The sequence below is a fragment of the Setaria viridis genome, chromosome 5 (genome assembly GCF_005286985.2).
Source record: "Setaria viridis chromosome 5, Setaria_viridis_v4.0, whole genome shotgun sequence".
NCBI lineage: Eukaryota > Viridiplantae > Streptophyta > Magnoliopsida > Poales > Poaceae > Setaria > Setaria viridis.
The window spans coordinates 23,013,101-23,033,927 of NC_048267.2; the positions used below are offsets into that span (position 1 = coordinate 23,013,101).

Sequence of the window (20,827 nt, forward strand, 5' to 3'; positions counted from 1 at the left end):
ACTCAGGGTGACATAGCGATCAAGCAATCTCAAACTGTGAGAGGCAGACGAATCGATTCGAGTTCTTTAACCATGCATGGTGAACCTAGCCTCACGACATCCGCGCACCCGGAGGTCGCTTCCTGTGTCGGCCTTCCCCATCAATCCCCTAACCCGTGTCGGGCCCATTTCCTTTGGTGCAAGGTTCCACAGACTCGTCCTCTGCCGTCCTGTGACCATGCTTGCCACCACGTGCGACAACCAGCAGGGGAAACTCCGTTCCAAGAACAATGGGGCGACCGCTCACGTCTAGGTTCAATCCGGTACTAGGCTTCCTCATCCCATACTAAGTATGAGGCTAGTACTTTCAAACACATGATCACGAACACCACCATTGTCGGGCCTTAGCAACTTTTCATAGACAGACGGGGCGACCATCCGACCACCAAAGAGTTACCCAAAACCCTGCCCCGTCCATCGTCCTTATAGTTATAACAGGAGAGTAAACATGCAACTCCTATAACTCGCGAGTGACAGGGAATCACTCGACTTTTACCATTTTCCTAGTTAAGCAATGCGGCTACTCGGTCCAACAGCTAGTGCTCAGATCATGGGTCACTGAGTCATGCATCTAGGGTTTCACACAACTCCTATATGTAAATGCACAAGCATGTTACAGAAGGCATGCGCAAGTCTGGTAAAACACGTAGGACTTTGATGCAACCGGGGCTTGCCTTCAAGCAAGGAGGACGGAAACTGCTCGGCTTCGGGGGTGACTTCGGCTTCGGAGGGCAGGAGCTTGGCTACAGCTTCTTCTTCGGGCGCCGGGTGAAGCTCGTAGAAACTGTCGGCGAGGTGCAGCTCTACACGAATGCAATGCAAGGGTTAGCTTAGACGGTTAGTTCAACAGCAACACTGGCTCGCCTGAGCCCAGAAACTCGCGACAACGAGCAGGTGGTGATGGTGGTTCAAGAGCTGATGGTGATCAAAAGGTAAGGGTAGGAAGGAACTAGTGGTCTGATCCTCGAACTAGAGGATGTGAGAAACTAGGGGTCCTTAGACGCAAGCGCTGAAGGATTCCCAAGTTTTACACATACACCCTCGAGTTGAAGAAAAGATCACCGCCAAACCCTCGGGCGAGGCGGACAAGGGTCGGCAGAACAGACAGGGTCGGACGAGACGGAGCTGGGGTCGGGTGGATAGGAGGGGTCGGGCGAGGCGGACTTGGGGTCGGCAACTCACCTTCTTCCTGAAAGGAAAGCTTGGGGTCGGGAAGAGGCAGACTTGGGCGGAGGGACTAAAGCTTCGAGCAAGGGCTAAGACTGGCAATGCTCCGGCGGCGGCGCTGCTTCTTGCGGAACACAAGAGAGCTCTTACGCAGCACGCGGGAGCAAGCTGCTGGGTGACTTGGAGGAACTGAGAGGGAACTGGGAGAAGAACTCCTCAAGAACTGGGTGGATGGCGCTAGGAGCTTGAGCAGAGGGATAGAGAAGCTGAAGGCAACAGAGGCGGAGGGAACTCCGGCGATGGGGGCATTCCTTTTATAGCTGCTGGAGCAGAGGAACGGAAACGTCGCGGAGAGAGAGAAGGGGAGCGGCGCGAAGGCCGGGGAGAAGCAATGGAGTGCTCTGCCGTGGCGGCGATTGAGCAAACAGGGCGGTGCTGCAGGACTCCGGGGGTGACGCCAATTCAACCTGTCTAAATCATGTATCTGCGTTTAGCTTCGAGTTACTAATCTCGACGAGCCCTACTAACCAAAACACTACCTCGAGCACCCCATCGTGTTTAAACACCGACATACACTACCCTAGACACCAAGACTTATTTGACATGGATACTATGGTGTAGGACAACGTGATCTACATGAGAAGACAAAAACTAGTCGGAGATTAGTAAAGTACTCGTAGTAATAAGAGTATAACTCCAAGTCGAATCCGACTAGTATTTTGATCTACATGAGAAGACAAAAACTAGTTGGAGATTAGTAAAGTACTCGTAGTAATAAGAGTATAACTCCAAGTCGAATCCGACTAGTATTTTTTAACCAACTGACCTATAACCCTGCCCCTGGCAATATAAGGTGAGACAGGGACCCCCTCCAAAGCAATTCAATCCAATTAACATACATGATGTAGGGTATTACACTATTCAGCAGCTCGAACCTGTCTAAATCATGTGTCTGCGTTTACCTTTGAGTTACTAATCTCAGCGAGCCCCTTTAACCAAAACACTACCTCGAGTACCCCCTTTGGTAGGTTACCGAATTTAAACACCGACATACACTACCCTATTTTCATCCATTATGAGAAAACAAAGACAAGTTAGTCTATATAAGCAATGGCTATTCCTTAGTCATAAAGTCAAGAACATGTATTGATAAATCTTTTAACCAATCCCATCCCCGGCAATATCGCCAGAAATACTTGTTGGTATTTCTTAACATTACGAATAAATCTGCAACTGTTGTTGTAGCATTTCACCTGGAGAGTACTCAGGGTATCGTTATTTATACTTTTCCCAAAGGATGGTATTGGTGTAAAAGGATTTATCGGGTACATATCCAGGACGATATGCTTATGTAATAGATCAAAGTTCATACAGGGGTAAGCGATGATAAATATATGAGGGTAATGTGACACACATAGCCAATCTCAAGAATAAAGGAATAAGTCTAAGATTAGCGGGAGCGAGGCATACAAGAGGTCCTTGTGGCATCTATCTATACTAGCAAGGGTCATACAAGCACATTACAAGAGCTAACTCTAGGCATACAACATTACGAGGAGAATGCCCCTCCTCAATCTTCCAGAGCAAGATATCTTTCAGAACTCCTATACCATACCTGAACATGGTGGACTACGAGGGACGGACAGGGCTGTTACCACCTGCCGCCTACCTCTCAGACTGTGGGGTACAGTCATATTCGATGTATCCCAACATGCCCGAGCACTATGCTCGTACACATGATCACTACTCTAGCCCCTCCGGAACCCCAACCATGATGATCGACAGCATAGAACTAGAGCAAGCCTGAATGTACAACGAACCGATGCGGTAACATAGATTCAGCCTAATCATATGAGTATAACTTAATAAAGCACAAGTCATGGCATAGCATACTACTGAAATAGCATAACAACCATACTCTTTATAGATAGGATATCGACAAGTCAAGTATGAAGCCATACCGAGAGTCGGAGGTTACGTCCCTAACCGACCCGAAGACTAGCTTAGCACTACAAGAATTCAACTCTAGCCTAGCTCCACTAGCCTAAGGATTATAAGAGTACTAGAGAGAGAGAGGGAGAGAGGCTTCAAGTGTGGTGTGTGTAGAGGGGGGGGGTCTCCTCCTCCTTTTATAGGTGGTTGAGGGTGGTTCCCGGGAGGTATCTCCGGGGAATCTTCTCCTACCACCATCCTAAGTCAACCAGCAACCGCCATGTGGAAGATAAGGATGAGGGGGCACTGTCCAGGTTCGACCAAACCTGGGGTTTGGCCGACCCTTGACTGGGCCACCTCGCCGCCACCTTTGTCTAGTGAGCTGCCTGGTGCGCCTTGGTCCTTTTTCCTTGTGGAACAATGCTAGATTGGGCTAGTTTGCTTTGGCATGTGGCCCCTGTTAACCGTCATGTACGTGTCAAGTATTCTTCGGTGTGTTTCGTTCATGTTTGTGCACGTTTCCTCTCTTGTATAGACTTGTATTGCTGAAATTGTTTATTTGCCAATCGTGTGGAACTAGGTTATTGATAACAAATATGCAAGAAAAAAGTGTTAGTTTTCCTTTATTCTTTGAGTAGTGTGACGGTTGGATTTCTGTAATAAGGACCGTCAACAGATGTTTTCCCCTCTGTTCCCTCTGAAATTTGGCGTGGAAGCCCCTCCAAAAGAATAAAATAATTTTCTGTAGAAGAATAAAGATTTTGATACTTACATCAATAGTTTATCTTCTTCCTTTTCATGCTCACGAACGAGCATCATCTAAGCATGGGGGGAGGAGTCATCGTATTGTCTCTGACTACTGCTGAGTAAAGTACAATGTTGCAAGAAGTTCTAAGGAGCAAAAAGAAAAGGAAGAAAAAATATGGAAAAAGAAAGAAAGAAGAAAAGGAATGATAAAGGAAGAAAAATGTGGAAAAAGAAATAAAGAAGAGAGAAGAAATTTGGAAAAAGAAAGAAAGAAGAAAGAAGAAAAGGAATGATAAAGAAAAAAATAAAAGAGAAAAAGAATAAAGTGCTCCTCAGTTCTTTGAGCTTCATTAAAGTTCCCCGTGCTTTCAAGATTAAAGATTATTCCATACTCATTTTCTAACCATGTGCAATCCGATTAAGAGAACTTCATTTGTGTCTTGCGATCACCCTTTTCCCTTGCACATATTCACTATCTAAATGTGTGTGTTTATTTTCCCCCTCTCCATAAGAAATTATTTTCCATGACCTTTTTTAGAAATCTCAGTAAGATCCATAAGAAGTCTTTCTTTTTTTGATAATATCCTGATTATAATATTTTTGCTAGGACTAACCTTCCCAAGCTCCAGATAAGCCTTACACATATTTTTATGAGTGATGATATGTTGGAAAAGTTCTAGCATATGTTTGAGACATTTGGTGATGTGAGAGAAAAAATGAGCAATTGCATAGAAGTTTAAATTGTTGATCTTGGTTCATTTTCTTTTGAAAAAGTTGCTATTGAAAATCATCTGAGATTTGTTTAAAATTGAGAGCAAAAGAATTTATTCATTGTGGGTTGTGCTTAAATGATATCTACCCTCCATATTAGAAAAGGTTGGTTACAACTTGAATATTAATTGAAAAATCTTTTGAGAGCATTAAGTTTTCTTGTGTATGATCAAGTGCAGGATTGAACACCGAAAGGCAACGCAGATATCTATTGAAGACTTACTCGAGGACGAGCAAGATTTAAATATGGAGGGATTGTTGACGCTCATTATTAACACACTTTTACCCCTATTTATCGTCAATAATGACATGAATTTAATACCTAAAATATTGATCACATCTAACAAACCGGTCATTTTCACATGTGCATCATATTTTGGAGGATATTCTGATTTTGCAGGAAATTGGATTGAATGGAGCATAATTGGATAAAACATTGAACTAGCAACGAACTAGACAAAGACAAAGGCCAACGGACTCAGAAAGAGCCTGGGCCGATCCACTTATAGAGGCCCAGGCCAATCAGCCCAGGGTCCTCTAGCCCCTCCATGTTCATTTTTGCAAGCACTCCTCCGAGATGACTTAAGGGTTACGTTTGTAAAGATATGGCAAGATGATTTCAGGATCAAAGGGGATCAAGTGGAGATTTGGAAAGTTATCAAAGATCAATCTCTTCCTGAAGCTATCGACGTGCCAGATCCGTATGCAAGTGAAAAGAATTCTCCAGAACACCTGAGAAGACTTGGGAACGAAGTAGGATGCGAGAGGGCAGAAGGAAGGCCCAGGCCGATCAGCTTGAACCCACCCAGACTGATTGGCCCAGGGTGTTTCCTCACCCCCTCACCTTCCAATTTAAACCGCGGGTCCTCCAGACTATAAATACCCCAATTTTCCATCGCGCACCATATCAAAGATGATGTATTCGAGTTGAAGTAGCAGAGAAGCAGAAGGAGCTTGAGGGACACCACTTTGGAGAGCTGACGGCCGTGCATTTGTCTAAGGATTAGCGTAGCTAAGCCCCTAGCCAATGTGGGAACCCTGCGAGGAAGATCCATGTTGGAGTTCTGGAGCTAGGATCATCAGATCAAGGTAGGATCCCAGTGGAAATCTGGTGATGTACAATCATTCATGGTGAAGTAATAGACGTGTTCTTGTTTCTAGCGATCTAGCTGTCTCCTCCTATGGTTTTATGCTCTTTCGGGTTTGCTTGACTTTTAATCTATGATCGATGATAGATTGCTTAGGATGTTCTTGTGGTCGTGGTGACCGGATTTGCATGCCTGATCTACCGATGAGTATAACATGTTCTTTTGATCGTGCCCTTAATCTACCTATGCTGATAGAGGGGATCATGATGGGATCTTTCTTGTGCAAGATGGGGGTTTTCAGGAGTTGGACTGGAGGTGTAGATTTAAAGATGCTTTTTCTAAGATCATATATGTGTTGCTTTTCTATCCATGCTCAGAATTATAACATATGCATAGTCGAGGTTGCTCTAGATTTATTACCTCTGCTCTATCTATTATGTGTCTATATATGCTTAGTAGATTGGATCTGAATCACTCATCAACACCAAGTTCATACTAACAATGCTAGTTGAAATAGATCTTGTATTATAAGTTCCACGGATTGATAAACTTTGGGGAGTACTCTGAGGGAAGAGCTACAACTGATCCGTGCGCTTGCGGTTCACGAATTGACGTGCTAAGAATTGTCAACAGGGCCAAGAAGGCCCACCCGAACAAATTTATTCCATCAAAGTGGGTTTAAAGATCAAACATATGCCCCCAAAATTAAGAGGCGGTGACTAGGATACATATTGGCAGAAGAGAAAGGGAGCCATAGAGGATTTCAAATCGCAGCACACACAAACATTACTACTTGTCCAATGGGCTATTCCCTCACAGCAAAATTCACCGAGCAGTGCCAACACTAGGTGGCGATACTCCAACATTATCTATTCCACAAGCGACTGTAAAGCTTTAAGTTTAGTCCAATAGACGATAGTCGTGATCTTGATCATCTATGGTGCCCGCCAACACCATTTGAGGGGAGGAGTCCTCAAAGGGGGAGGGCCGTCAATAGGAGAATGAGGAGATCCAAGAGAGGGGATCATGGTCTCAGGACCCAACGTTTGATGAGATGATGCAATCAAGGAACATGAACGAGGGCGGGGCATAGCCACTGGCAGCAGGCACCTGCCAGCAAGGAGCTTGTGCAACCAACAGAGAAGGATTTTACCGAAGAACTTTGAAAAGATCTTTGGTGTTGAGCTGGTGAGGTACCTCCAAGTGACGCCTACAGGAAGGACGTGACACCAGTGATGCCACCGTTATCGAACCAGAAAAATTGGACTAGGTTTTCACTCGGAGGAACCTGTGGTTGCAGTGGGAGGAGAGCTATATGACAACACCTTGCTCGAGATCGTCACCCGTCATAAGCCCAATAGAGTTTGGGCATGGCTTTCACCTGGAGCTTCCCGAATCCTGCAACTGCACGGCCAATCCATGTTGAACCGCCCACAACTCCAGATGCGGAGTGCAGGGCACGGGCATGGAGTTGTGCGGAGCGCATGCCAAGGCACCGGAAGCTAGCCATCACACCGGCAATGCCCCACTCAACAACACCTTACTATTTGAGCCCTTGGTGGCTTGCTCGAGCAGCAAGATGCAGTAGGGGAGGGAAGCTTTGCTGGGCTCCTGGCCAGAATCTGGCCTTGCACGACGAGGGATGCATCCCCACCGTCGCACAACTGCTGCGGCCGCCTGGGGGGGAGAGCCAGCACCTCACTGCTTGAGCCCTTCGGCGGCTTGCGCGAGCAGCAAGGTGCCACGCTAGCCTGATAGCCGTAGGAGCTCCAGCCCAAGCTGTTGCAATGCCGTTGCGGATCCCCACCCGACACTTAAGCCTAGGGGCACTAGATCCGATAGGGGAGGGGCTGGACCTGTCCTAGGAGGCCCTGGATCCACTACCTCGGCGGCAGCCATGGCCTTGGACGCTGCAAAACACCAAGTGAGAGATGGCGAAAGGAGGGAGAGAGGGGAAGGGAGGGTGCAAGATCCGACCCAGTATGGAGTGGATCTAGCCGCCGGCACGTTGCAGGGCTAGCTAGTCGCCAGAGCAGACCCGAGGGACACCGGCATGCTTGCCTTCGGGATGAAGAGAGGAAGGCTGTGTAATGGAGGAGATTTGAGGGAGGAGGCCCTGCCACCATCATCCTTGCGCCCGGATGGGCTTTCGCCAGGACGCTCCGATGGCGGCGAGGTGGAGGGAGCGGGGGCTTTTTGCGGTGCGGTGGCAGTCCGCAATGATAAATATTAATAATTTGAAATGTAGGGGATCCTTAACAAAAGAATCTCTAGTAGTCCCCCAATAAATATTTCCCAATAACCAGTTAATAAGGATATTTCAATATCACTTTCATTATTATTGAAAGAGTTGCTTTTGTCGTCTACTAATAATCCTAACCCAATCCAACTACTGTATTGGAAGAGTCACAACTCCTTCTTTATTATAGTTGGGGGTGAATTATTGGATTGTCCCAATAATTAAAAGAAAAAGAAAAAGGGAAAGGGAGATTGTTGGAGTACTATTTTCTTATCAACTCTCCAAATATAGTAGTTGGATTGGAGAAATGGAGACCGCTGAAGATGCTCTAAGTTGAGCTTTGTCACGGTGCTTGGGAGGAACCTCCGTAATTAATTCCAGCCCTTTGGGTAGCATAGTAATTCTTCCTCTTCTAACAAATTCCTCTTGTCCACGGTTCAGTTCACGGCCTTTTCAGTTCACCGAGAATGGATCGTCGATCCGGGATCGAACAAATTCCTCTTGTCCGTGTGTTGCGAAGGGGCTTGCCGATGTCTGCTTGCACAGGGAGTCGCCGCCGGCCATGGGCGACCTGCAACGACGCCCATCAGCCACCCGCAACAACAAGCTGTCACCCGGCGCCGGACAGCTCCACGTCGATGCCGCGCAGCCCCTGCTGAAAACGATGCCAGTTTATTGTCTCGTTGAAATTATACATTGCAAAAACCAATCTTCTGGACAAGCTTGCGCTTCAATCCGAGTTCAACAAGTTCAGAATTGCGGCATATCCCCATTCCAATTTAAATTTCAATCTGTGTAGTCTTGAATGGTGGGGGCATGTTTTTTTTACTATCTTTACAGCTAAACCTGTTAAGATTGTGCTGAATGCTTCAACTGCTAACTCCACGCGGCAGCGCCGCCTCCACGCGGCAGCGCCGGCAGCGAGGATGATGGGCTAGCGCGAACCGCCATGGCAGCAAGACGGGCAAGTCTCGCCCGTGCCGATAGCGAGGGCGATGCGGCGAAGTTGGCTGCAGAGGCAATGCGCGAGGGCAATGCGGCGTCGGCTGCAAGGGCGATGCGGCGGCGACTCCTCCCGTCCTCCGTGGTGATCTCCACCGTCGTCCAAAGGCTAAGGCGATGCGCCGGAGACCGTGCTGGGTTTTGGTTTTGGGCCGATTGAATATGGCTGACAGCTAATTGACCAATATGCCCTTCGTTTTATTTTTTAAAATAGTTCCTGGACAAAATATAGGTACGAGTCCACATTTTAGGTTCCTTGTAATATGTTCCTCTCACTTTTTAACCATGGGATTTGAAATCATGGACGGCTCCTAAAATTTTCAAGTACTGTAAAATTTCTCATGTTTAATACATGTTATTTAACCTCACTTGATTATATCCTGTTTAGGAAAAAGCAGAGCGGAAGTGCGATCGGCGCGATAACTCAGTCCTATCCATATCCGTGTCGCTGCATTACTCCACTGGAGGCAGCTGGATCCCATCCTGCCATCCACAATTCCACATCCACCTCGCCCGCTCTGTTAGAACCGGAAGCCATACGGATCTGTCTGCCAACGACACGCGCTGTTGCTTAATGAATACCTCGGCGTCCAGCGTAGCGCTCGACGGCCATTCCCCTTCCTCCGTTCGCCTGATCTATCTGATATTCCGGCCTGTGAGGAATAGTTGGATCAATCACAGACGGCGTTCTGTTCTGTTCGTCGCTCCCACTCTCTGGATCTTCCCTTCCGCTGCTGGCGCTACCAATCCCATTCAACGAGGAAAACCAAATGAAGTGAGTGTCTGCCTGCTTCTTTTACAATTTTAGTGCTGTTCTACATATCTTACAAAACCGTCTACACTCTGCAACCAGAAAGATGAAATTTCTCAGGGCAAAATAGCAGAGTATACTGTCACTGTCAGGGTGTTGAAGCATCCAGTCAACATTTTTCTTCAACAGAAACCTGCTGCATTATTCGGGTTGTGACTATTCAACTTTGTCTTTGTGCTACTGGATATTTTTGGGACGCCCTCTTGTGGTGCTCTTGTGTCTTGACTCTTGACATTGGAAAGCGTCCAAGGCGGAAGAGCCGACATGTTGGACTGGTGGTCAAAGGGCGTTTCTTTTCCCTTCTTCCCTGCCCTGTGCCCTGCGTATATACTCCCGTTCGTGGAAGAATCTTATATCATTAAGTTTCTGGTTTGTTACAAGGATAGTGCACTTTAAAGCATGACAGAAAAATTGGGTTGCTCATATCACCAGACAATCGTTCTATTGTTCTATTTGATTCCCGTATCAATCTTTCTTTGAGGACTTCTACGGGGGGACAGAGGTACATCCTTGATCTTCTATTTATGCTGTTTAAGGCTTGTCTCAAATTTTTTCCTCTGTATCCTCATAGTTTTTGCTCCTAATTGTGGCGTCTCTTCTGCCTTTCAGTTTTTGTATACGGTGGAGATTTCGCAAAGAAAGGGATTCTGTGGCCTGTGATTCTCTCCAGAAAAATCAGATGTGCTATATAGGATCTCTTCAGCGGACTGCAAAGGTTATTGATGATTATCTTAAGTATAAAACGATGGCCCTTGTTTTGTTGCTTGGCTTCTGTTTTCCCCAGACCATCGTTGCCCAGCCCTCCACTGTATGGTTACCTCTCCCACCTCCCAAAAGTTTTTGGGTCATTTCCAAAATGCAAAGTAATATATCCCTGGACACAAGAAACACTTATATTTTTCCTGTTCTCTACAATAGTGGAATCTCGTATGGAACTTATTTTGGCTTCTATACCATGGATGGTGTTTCATTCATTCTGGTTGTAGCGTTTTCGGGACCCCAAGGTCCTGTCGTCTGGTCTGCCAACCCTGACAATCCTGTAAGGAAGGATGCTGTCTTGAGCTTCACCGGTGAAGGGAATTTGCTCCTCCAAGATGTTGGCACATTGATCTGGTCCACAGACACGTCGAACAAGTCAGTCGCAGGCATGGGCCTTGATCTTTCAGGAAACCTTGTGCTTTTTGATCATAATCATTCCTCAGTCTGGCAGTCTTTTGACAACCCAACAGATACTTTGGTCATGGGGCAGTCACTTTGTAGGGGAATGAAGCTTACTGCGAAACCCTCAAAACCAAAGTGGTCATCTTCCAGGTTTTATCTTTCGGCAGAGTGGAATGGGCTGCAGCACTCTTTCAGTCCAGCAGCTTATACACAGCTGTTCCAAACTAAAGCTACACCTACACCAACTTCTAGCCCGTCAAATTGTTATGCATTTGTCAATGGCAGCCTAGGGTTCCCAGATAAGATCTTCTCACTACCTTCAGCAAGTTCATTGCAGTTCATGAGGTTAGAGTCTGATGGGCATTTGAGGCTTTATGAGATGCAGGAGCGTAAATCACCGCAGATGTTGTTTGATGTATTAAGCACAGTCATTGCCTTCTGCGATTACCCGTTGGCCTGTGGTGATTATGGTGTTTGCAATAATGGGCAATGTTCGTGTCCTAGTTTGAGCTCTTTTAGGTTCCAAAATGAACGGCTTCCAGGTGCTGGATGTGTACCCTTATCAAACATCTCCTGCGAACATGCTCACCACCACAAGTTGATACCACTCAACAACATTTCATACTTTAGTAACAGTTCGTTTTCAAAATTAGCATTTTCTGTTTATTCAGAAAATGACTGCAAGCAATCTTGTTTAATGAATTGCTCTTGCAAAGTAGTGATTTATTATTCCGACATAGGTGCTGATTACTGCTTATTGTTATCAGAGCAGATGCTAATTTTGTTTGCAGAGGATTCATCAAATCGCTTTTTGGCATTTGTTAAGGTACAGGATAATCTCACAGAAAAAAGGAGGGTGGTTATTATTGTCTGCTCCACAGTTGCAGGTTTTTCTCTAATATTGATATTAGTTTGTGTTGTCATATGGAAAAAGTGCAAGAAAGAGAAGGAACCTCTCTTTGATGGCATACCTGGGACACCAAAGAGTTTCTCCTTTGATGAGTTGAAGGTCGCTACCAGGAACTTTACTATAAAGCTGGGACATGGTGGTTTTGGGTCGGTCTTCAAAGGCATGATAGGGAAGGATACCGTTGCTGTCAAACGCTTGGAGGGTGTCGAACAAGGAACAGAAGAGTTCTTGGCAGAGGTCCAGACGGTTGGTAGAATGCATCACCTTAACCTCGTAAGGTTAGTAGGATTTTGTGCTGAGAAATCACATAAGCTCCTTGTCTATGAGTACTTGTCAAATGGTTCATTGGATAAATGGATTTTTCACGCAAGTCCAGTTTTCACTCTTTCTTGGAAAACTAGACGTAGCATCATCATTGCAATTGCTAGAGGATTGTCTTACCTCCATGAGGAATGCAAGGAAAAGATAGCCCATTTAGACATCAAGCCACAAAATATTCTCCTGGATGATAAATTCAATGCAAAACTCTCAGATTTTGGACTTTCAAAGATGATAACCAGGGACCAGAGCAAAATAATGACCCGAATGCGAGGAACGCGTGGTTATCTAGCACCTGAATGGCTTGGCTCAAAAATCACTGAGAAGGCTGACATCTACAGCTTTGGAATTGTGATGATTGAAATTATTTGTGGTCGAGAAAATTTGGATGAATCACAGCCCGAGGAGAGCATGCACTTGATAAGCCTGCTTCAAGAGAGGGCAAGGTCCGGTCAGCTGTCTGATTTGGTGGACTGTAGCAGCAATGACATGAAATCCCATATGGAGGAGGTCATGGAAACAATGAAGCTTGCAATGTGGTGCTTGCAGGTTGATAGCAGCAGAAGGCCCTTGATGTCCACAGTGGCCAAGGTGTTGGAAGGTGTGAGGAGCTTAGATGACACACCTGACTGCAATTTCGTCCCAAGTTTTGCATCAACCAACAACGGTGTAGTGGGATCAAGTTGTTCCTATGTACCTTGTGAGTCACATTTATCCGGGCCTAGGTGATGAAGTGTCTGTTTACCTTTGGTTCATTTGCTAATTTTCATTTTAATGTATGTCTTAATGTAGCATATGAAGAAATCATGGTCAGATGATATGGATGTGGCACACTGTTCTCTCTCACATGCCCATAATACTCTCGCATGCCCACAGTAAACTAGTGAGATTATGGAATATTTTTATTGATTGTTGCCATTGTTTGAAACGCATAGTATTTGACACCAGTTCCATGCGTGTTTCTCTTGTTTGCTCTCACATGCCCACTCTCGAATGCCCATAATGACTGGTAAGCACTACGCCAAAAAGACCCATACAACACAAACTGTTTAAAAAGAAGGTAGCGGACGGTTTTCATGGAGTGTAGACGAGAGGGTATATGGTCTCCTGTTACAAAAGGTGAAATCAGCATTCTGCGTTGAGTCCATCACAAACGGTTTTAGTACCATCAAACACCGTACGTAGATGACGCACAGACCCATCTACTGGACTCTCGTAAACAGACGGTTCGGATTTACAAAAACTGTCTTAACTTTGCACTAGTAGAGAATTGGCCTTTAGTCCCGGTTGGTAGGGTGCATATCAACCTCTCTAAATCATAAAATAAAGCATAACATAAGGATGAAGTAGCTAAGCTTCACAACACTTTGGATGAGTGAAATCCCCACAGAAATTAGGAAAAAAAATTCGGGCAGCACCTTCCCTAGACTTGCTTCGGCACCATGGAGATGAGGTGAAGCTCTCTGTCTTTGTGGAGTGGACTGGCTCGGCTGGAGCCTGGAGGAGGAAGAAAGGCCTCTATCTTAGGATTTAATCGGGGATGAGTTTTTATCCCAGTTTAAAATTCCAACCGAGACAAAAAGGAACACCTTTTGTCCCGATTGAAGTTTACTCCCGGTTAGAACCACCAACCGGGATAAAAGTGCAACCCTTTTGTCCCGGGCCGACTGCGGACGTCCCCTTCAGTTGGAGTTGCCTTGAGTAGCGGCGGGGACCGGGGATGAGGGGTAGATGTGCGGCGGCGCGGAAGGCTCAAGCGGAGTGACGGCCGTGATTGAGGCCCTATTTGGTATGGCTCCAGCTCTGGGTGGAGTTGCTCCACTCCAAAACTCCGGATGGAGCCAGCTTCGGGTGGAGTTGGAGCGGTCTAGATGGGGTGTTTGGTTAGAAGAGCGCTCTCAGCTCCAAAAAAGACCGATTTCAATGTGGGTTGCCATTGTTGCCCCCAAATTCAGGCCCCACTTGTCATCCTCTCTATCCCCATCTTCTTCTTTCTTTTTTTCCTTGCCCCAACGCTCCCTTCGCCTCGCAAGACCTCGTCGCCGGGATCCCCAAGTCTCTCCTCGCCACAGCCGGCGAGCTGCCTCGGCGCTCATGGCCCGTGCCCCGACCACCGCTGCATTCCAAATTGATCGGGAGGGGCAGCAGGAGAGGCAGCAGGAGGGGCGGCAGGAGGGGTCGGCCGGGAGAGGCAGCAGGAGGGGCGGCGGGGGTCGGGCGACCAGCGGCGGTCGGGAGGGGTAGCAGGAAGGGCGGTAGGAGGGGTAGCAGAAGGGACAGCAGGAGGGGCCGGCCGGTGGCCGGGAAGGGCAGGAGGAGGGGTGGCGGGGGTTAGGCGGCCGGGAGGGGCGGCAGGAGGGGCCGGCCGGCGGCCGGGAAGGGCAGGAGAAGGGACGGTGGGGGAGGAAGACGACGGCGCGGGAGGGAGGGAGTCACGACGCGGGGGGCTCGGGGAAAATAGAATCGAACCGTTTTTTGTGTAACTAGTGGTATTGGTGGGTAATTACGCACCAACTCCACGAGAAGATTCAAAAGATGTGGTTTTGAAGCTGCAAAAGAGGTGCTCCAAAATTCCACCCCTAATTGCAGTACAGCTCCTGAAGCAGACAAGCCGGGGAGGAAGTTTCCTCGAGGGAAGTTTTGTTTTCACCGAGAGATGGCAACATGCGGGACTGCCAACCAATCACGTAAGCTGTAAAATCTAGATCTGATGGTGTAAAAAAATTTACCGACATGGTTGCCGCGGACCTCGCCTCGTTTGTTATATTCTAACTAGGATCATGTCTGTGCGTTGCTACGGGCAACAAATATTTATACTGCAAGACACTGGATTCAACAGGGTAATAAAAATACGAAACATGAACAAATATAAAATAAGTATAAGATTTATAGGATGGCTTAAAAATATGAAATACTTACAATATCTGTACACAAAGGTTTATAAGATGTATGCAAGAACCGGATCAATGGCTTCGTCATCATCCCGAACACCTGGTAAACATTGCAAAGTTTCAGAAGCATTCATAGAATAAAGTTGGTTGCCATATTCATTCTTTTTAGCAAACATGGTTGCTATATTCATGTGACCGTAGTTCTCAAAAGAAATACTTGTGGCCATGAAAGACAAGTAGCGGATAGCATTTCTTCAGCTATTTTGATATTTCGAAAGCCATGCTGTGAACAGGAGTAATCAAAGAAAGCAAGGTGATCTCTTCAGAAGGGGTAAGAATAATAGGGAACCATATTATGAGTTCTTATAACATAACCTTGCATTCCAATCAGTTATCTATTTAGAAAGGATAAGATCTTGTTCACTACCACAAGCTTCCAGATTAATTCCCTAGACACTGACTGGTTTGATATGACAATCGACCTGGAGCCTTTTTGGGTTAGCTTAATGGTGAATACATGCATGTCAGGGCATACTACATGATAAGCTGACACATTGCATTATACGAATATTGGAACAAGATGACTCACCATGGTGCTAAATAGGACGACAGTGATTGTGCTGGTGATCATTATCGCATTGCCGTGCAGCTGAGCGTGTCCAGATCTTGTGAACTGCTATTCCAAGACGACAACCAAATGATCCTATAGGAAAAAGTCATTACAGCAAAAAAAAAATCTAAACAATTGCTCACATGTTTTCTCCATGTTGTTTTCTCCATGTTATTTTCTCCAAAGGTGTCTTTTTCGTTAAGTTGGACAAGAAAGACAGGGGAAAAACAAAAGCAGCTCTTCCCACCAGAACTAATCCTAGTAAAATTGAGCTTATGCCAATGGATTTTCCAGGTCTGCAAATGGTAAACAACAAAACTGAGTGTTCATAAATAAAAAAAGGTATTTATAGCTGAAAGTGCATTAAACTGACATGTCACTGGCAAACTTCCACTTTTCGATATCAAAAGCATCCATACCAACATACAGGAAAAGGAAAATCTCGGCAATGAAGGATAAAGTTGCAAAGGCATGCCTGAGTAGATAAAAAAGTCCAAAGAAAATCAATTGGTATCTTTTTATTTAACTTGCTAAACATTACTGGTGGAATAAATTATGGAGTGAGTATAATTACTTGGTTGTCACTATTGAGCTCTCTGTCACATTATGCCAAGTGTAGCGTGACTTCACAGTACCACAGAAAAACACAGTGAGAATAAGAAAAACAGTGCACAAGTCTCATGGTTAGGGAGGCCTCAAAAAAGGTAAGTGTTACATTGCATGTGTACATGTCTCACATGTGTCGAGATACTACTTGCATCCCAGATAATTTTCAAATATCTCAACTGACAGCGTGCAACAAGTTAACCAGTCAACTTTCAAATAAATATTTGTCATATGGACTTAATGGAATTGTGTACATGTTACACATTGAAACACAGCTAGCTGATAGAATCAGTTGCATCAGGAGAAAATTCTTACTCAATTAGACGTAGTAAGAAAGATAGTAACTCTTTTTTTAAGTAAAATAAGATAGTAACTAATGTTAAAATTTAGCAAGTTGTTGACGCCAGATTTCGACACAAGTAAAATCGGCGTCAGGAGAGGAAGAAATTAGAAGATGCGGCAAGATGCAAGGGCGACAATTGGAGATCGGCCGATTGGTGCTACAGTCAAGGATCGGTTGGTTGGTGCTACAGTCGAGGATCGGCCGATTGATGCTACAGTCGAGGATCGGCCGATTGACCTTTGGAGTTCCGCCTCGCCCGACCTTAGTTTCCAAGGTCGGAGTAGTCTGAACCCTCGACATATGGGTCCTAGTCGGTTGTCCCTTGCCGATGAGGTGATCGGCCGATTAGGAGGTTGGAATAGTTGGGCCAGTGTGGGCCTAAAAAGGATTATGAAGATGAAGAGGGAATCAGCCCATGAAGCGCGTGATAATCGACCTAGTGCGAATCGTACTTGTAAATATTCGTTTTCTGTTTAAATTTAGAGATAGAGTTCTAGTCGGATAAGAAGTCGTTTGTAACAGGTTATAAATAACCACCTTTGTAGATCTATAATCATCATCAACTCAATACAACAAACTACTATTTTCTCGTACTTACTTTCAAGCAGGCGACTTCGCCAAATACTTTTCTTCTTTTTTCACGAGTTCGTACGAGTTGGCGGGGCTGCATCAACTTGACCTCCGGCCGATCTTGTAAGTTCCGCTTATCGAGTAAATTCTAAGCTTTAACTTCGGGCGCATCGCTGTCGTTTCGTTTAGATTTATTCATCAGTTATCGATACTTACTAGAATTCTAGGTTTTGCCTGTTGTTCTAGTTTTATCACCAGTTATCCAGCTAGGAATCGGCAATTTTGGTTTTTTCTCGTACTTCGTCATTTAATCTACTTATTTTACGCATAGCCGATTAGATCTGTTCCTAGTGTTGTTGCTGTAGCGCTGTCTAGATTACTCCCGCAGTTTTCTTTATCAACGTTGCCTGGTAATCGGCTGTGCCATAACCGATTTCTTTATTACGGCAAATCGGCCGATTCGCTGATAAGCTTTCTCGAGATCGGAACATTAGCCGATCGCAACCTCTGAGATCTGACACGTCTTTTTCCTTGCCAATCAACAGGTCAGATTGGCTGGCACGCCGCGTGAACCGCACCAGGACGATCACCCGAACAGGAGCTAAGCAGATTCTCCCGGGTTGTGTGTCCGACACTGGGAATTCGATCAACCGATTTCTGGCGCCAATACAAGTATTGTTTTACAACATTAGGGGTTGCACGAAGCACTGACAAGGCAGAAATTTTTTATATAAATATAACTTTGAGATGTACATTGTGATTGCACCATCACAACAGCTCTCTCTCCTTCCTTCATTGTTTTTGGGACCTTAGGCAGTGCTGGACAAACGTGTCCTGAAAAAAACATAAATTTGATTCAATCTCACACGTCACAACAGAACATTTTTCTCATCCAATACATGTTGTTTTCAGGCTTCACAAAAACATTATGAACACTACTGAGAAGAGCTCTATAACAGTTAATCATTTGAATAAAGATTATGGTGCAATTACCTTCATTAACAAAGAAGGTTGATCCTTCTTATGGAGATTCTTCAACTATCGATTCATCAAGTAGCTTGATTTTGTACTTGACTGTACAAATACATAAACAACGCACGGGTACGGAAACTTACATCTCCCCATGGCAACACACGGGCAAGCCTACAGTCGTTACCCCAGCGCATTATTTCTCTCAATGGTATAAATTTTCATCAAGCATGCATATAAACAGTTTCATCTAACAATACTATTAGATTTAGACACTGATGCCGGTGATTGTTAATCTCCGTCGGGTCTAAACAACCATATCTCCATAGGCATCAAGATGGTGATCTAATCTTAATGGTAAAGACGACAACCATATCTCCACAGGCATCAAGATGGTGATCTAATCTTAATGGTAAAGATGTGAATAATGTAATGCTAATCCGTTTAAGTACGAACAAAAAAGGGACAGGCTGCACATCACCGGCGGAGATTAACATTTGGCCCTTTCCTGGCATCACCGGCAGCGGCTACACATCAGGGACAGCAAGGGCAGCCGATTAGTTGAGGGCTCCTCTTCTACAGGCTCTTCTCGTGCTTGGCCTTGTGGAGCTCCATGACCTAGTCGACCAGCATCTCGACGGTGAGGCCGAAGCACTGCTCCTTCCAGTAGGTGCTCTGGTAGATCTTGGAGGGCACAATCTGCTCCACCAGGAGGATGCCGGGGACGCCACCGTGAGGAGGTGCGGCGGGCACAGCGCCACCGCTGCGGCCGACGGCGCGGACCCGTGCAGGCACGTGGTGGCCGTCGCCGTCACCGCCGCCGACGTTGAGTGGTGGTGCGCCGACGTGAAGTGCGCCCGCTTGGACACTCGCAGCGGTTCCCAATCCTCCCGCGCCGCGACCACGACGCGGCGGTGGCGTAGACAGCTGATGGGTCACCGAGGAGGGAGCAGAGGAGGGCGGCTTGGAGGTGACGGACGATGGGGTTGGAGATGACGGCGCCGGCGGGGTTCAAGGCTACGGACAGCGACTCGTTTTGGGGGGATGCCAGGGTCGGCGGCACAGGCGAGGCGGCGGAGGCACGGATGCATGTGGGATGGTGGCGTTGGCAGAGGCAATGGCAGCGTGGAACTGGGGAGGCAGGCGGAGGGACGGCTCGGAGGGGTGGAGGGGGATTGGACGGAAGGAGATGCTCGAGGCGAGGGCCACGGATGGGAGGCGCACGACGTACGGCGAAAAAGTCTGGATCGGACGGCGCAAATCGCCTCTAGTGCGGGACGAAGTCGAGCGGAAGGAATGACGTACAAAAAAATGTCTTCCTTTTGCTTTTTTTAGAGTAGAGATTATGTATCTTTATAAAAAAAAGAAAAGAAAATCAGTGAGTTTTCACAGTGAAAACGGGCTGCATCGGGGGGCTCTTCTAGCAGGCATCCAATTCACCGCCTGGATGGCCCGTGGAACTCTTCCGCGCAGAAGAAGGTCGCGGGAAATGGCCGGGAATTTGCAGGAAATTAGGCTTCCAAACTAGCCTTTAGATGCATGTTATATCGCTGCGCCGAACAGTTTTGGAATCATTGCTCTATTCCGTTCCCCTCCCCCTCCAGCCGTCGCCCGTCAGGCACCGTCACAGGCTCACAGCTAGCGTGCGCGCGCACGCAAAAAGGCCTCTCCGTCCCCACCTCCTCTTAGCAGTCACCAGTTAGCACCATCCCCCAATCGGCACGAGCCAAAGCCCCGAGCACACACAAAGAGCCGCCTCCAACCGCTTCGCCTCCGCTTGCGCCGCCGGCCATGTCGCGCTTCTTCCGCGGCGCTGCCCTCGCCGCCGCAGCGGCCGGGGGCCTGTCCTCTGCAGTAGTCTCGTGGAACCTCTCCTCGCCCCTCCCGCTCTCGGCCTCCCCCTCCTCTTCCCCGTCGACGTCCGTCGGCCCCGCCGCCGCTGCCACCGGCCACCTCGCCCTCGTCCGCGCACACCCGGGCCTCCGCGAGCTCGGCGCGATGCTCACACCGGCCTCCTTCTTCGTCGACGCCACCCAGGCGCTCCTCGCGGGCGCTCTGCGCTGCGCGCCCCTCTACCCCAGCACGCTCCGGCAGGGCCGCGACTACCTCACTGCGCAGATCCTGTCCGCGGAGTCGGAGGGCCACGCGGCGTCGGAGGAGGCGGCGATGGACCGGATCAACATGGCCCTCCTCGACGCGCGTGACGGCCACCTCGACGACGCGAGCGACGCCATCGCGCGCCTCGCCGCGGAGCGCCCCGGCGACACCACCTCGCGCCTCTACGCTGCCGCGCTTTGCCACGTGCTCGGCCGACACGAGGAGGGGACGCGGTGGCTCCACGACGCCGCGGTGCCCGACCTTTCCCGCCTCGAGCACAAGATGCCGTTCGTTGAGGGCGTCCTTGTCTCCACGGTCGGCTCCGCGCCGCGCGCCGTCGCGGGCTCGGAGGAGCTGGTCTTGCGCACCACGCTCGGGCTGGTGGAGCTGACGATGTGGTCCATTTTCCAGCACGGCGATCTGCCGGAGAGGCTTCAGGTGTTGGCGTTGATGGTATTCTTGCGGGGGGCCGTAGCGAGGAAGTTAGGCAGAGATGATGGACCAGCACCGCCGGAGGGATCTCAGGACGCATCGTCACCCCAAGCTTCCTAGCTAG

General features: G+C 47.5%; 2 protein-coding genes and 1 pseudogene across 2 annotated transcripts; 2 read left to right on the forward strand and 1 right to left on the reverse strand.

The window, feature by feature from the left end:
- The first annotated feature begins 9,460 nt into the window (after positions 1-9,460).
- On the forward strand, positions 9,461-13,117 carry LOC117854608 (G-type lectin S-receptor-like serine/threonine-protein kinase SD2-5). The gene is made up of 3 exons (XM_034736837.2): positions 9,461-9,760; positions 9,839-10,298; positions 10,406-13,117. The coding sequence occupies exon 3, from the start codon at positions 10,476-10,478 to the stop codon at positions 12,912-12,914; it is 2,439 nt and encodes an 812-aa protein (XP_034592728.1). The 5' UTR covers positions 9,461-9,760; positions 9,839-10,298; positions 10,406-10,475; the 3' UTR covers positions 12,915-13,117.
- Positions 13,118-14,996: 1,879 nt separating this feature from the next.
- Positions 14,997-18,330, reverse strand: LOC117856322 (sodium/hydrogen exchanger 1-like; annotated as a pseudogene).
- Positions 18,331-19,965: 1,635 nt separating this feature from the next.
- On the forward strand, positions 19,966-20,823 carry LOC117854609 (uncharacterized). Its single transcript, XM_034736838.2, has one exon. The coding sequence runs from the start codon at positions 19,966-19,968 to the stop codon at positions 20,821-20,823; it is 858 nt and encodes a 285-aa protein (XP_034592729.1).
- The last annotated feature ends 4 nt before the right edge of the window (positions 20,824-20,827 follow it).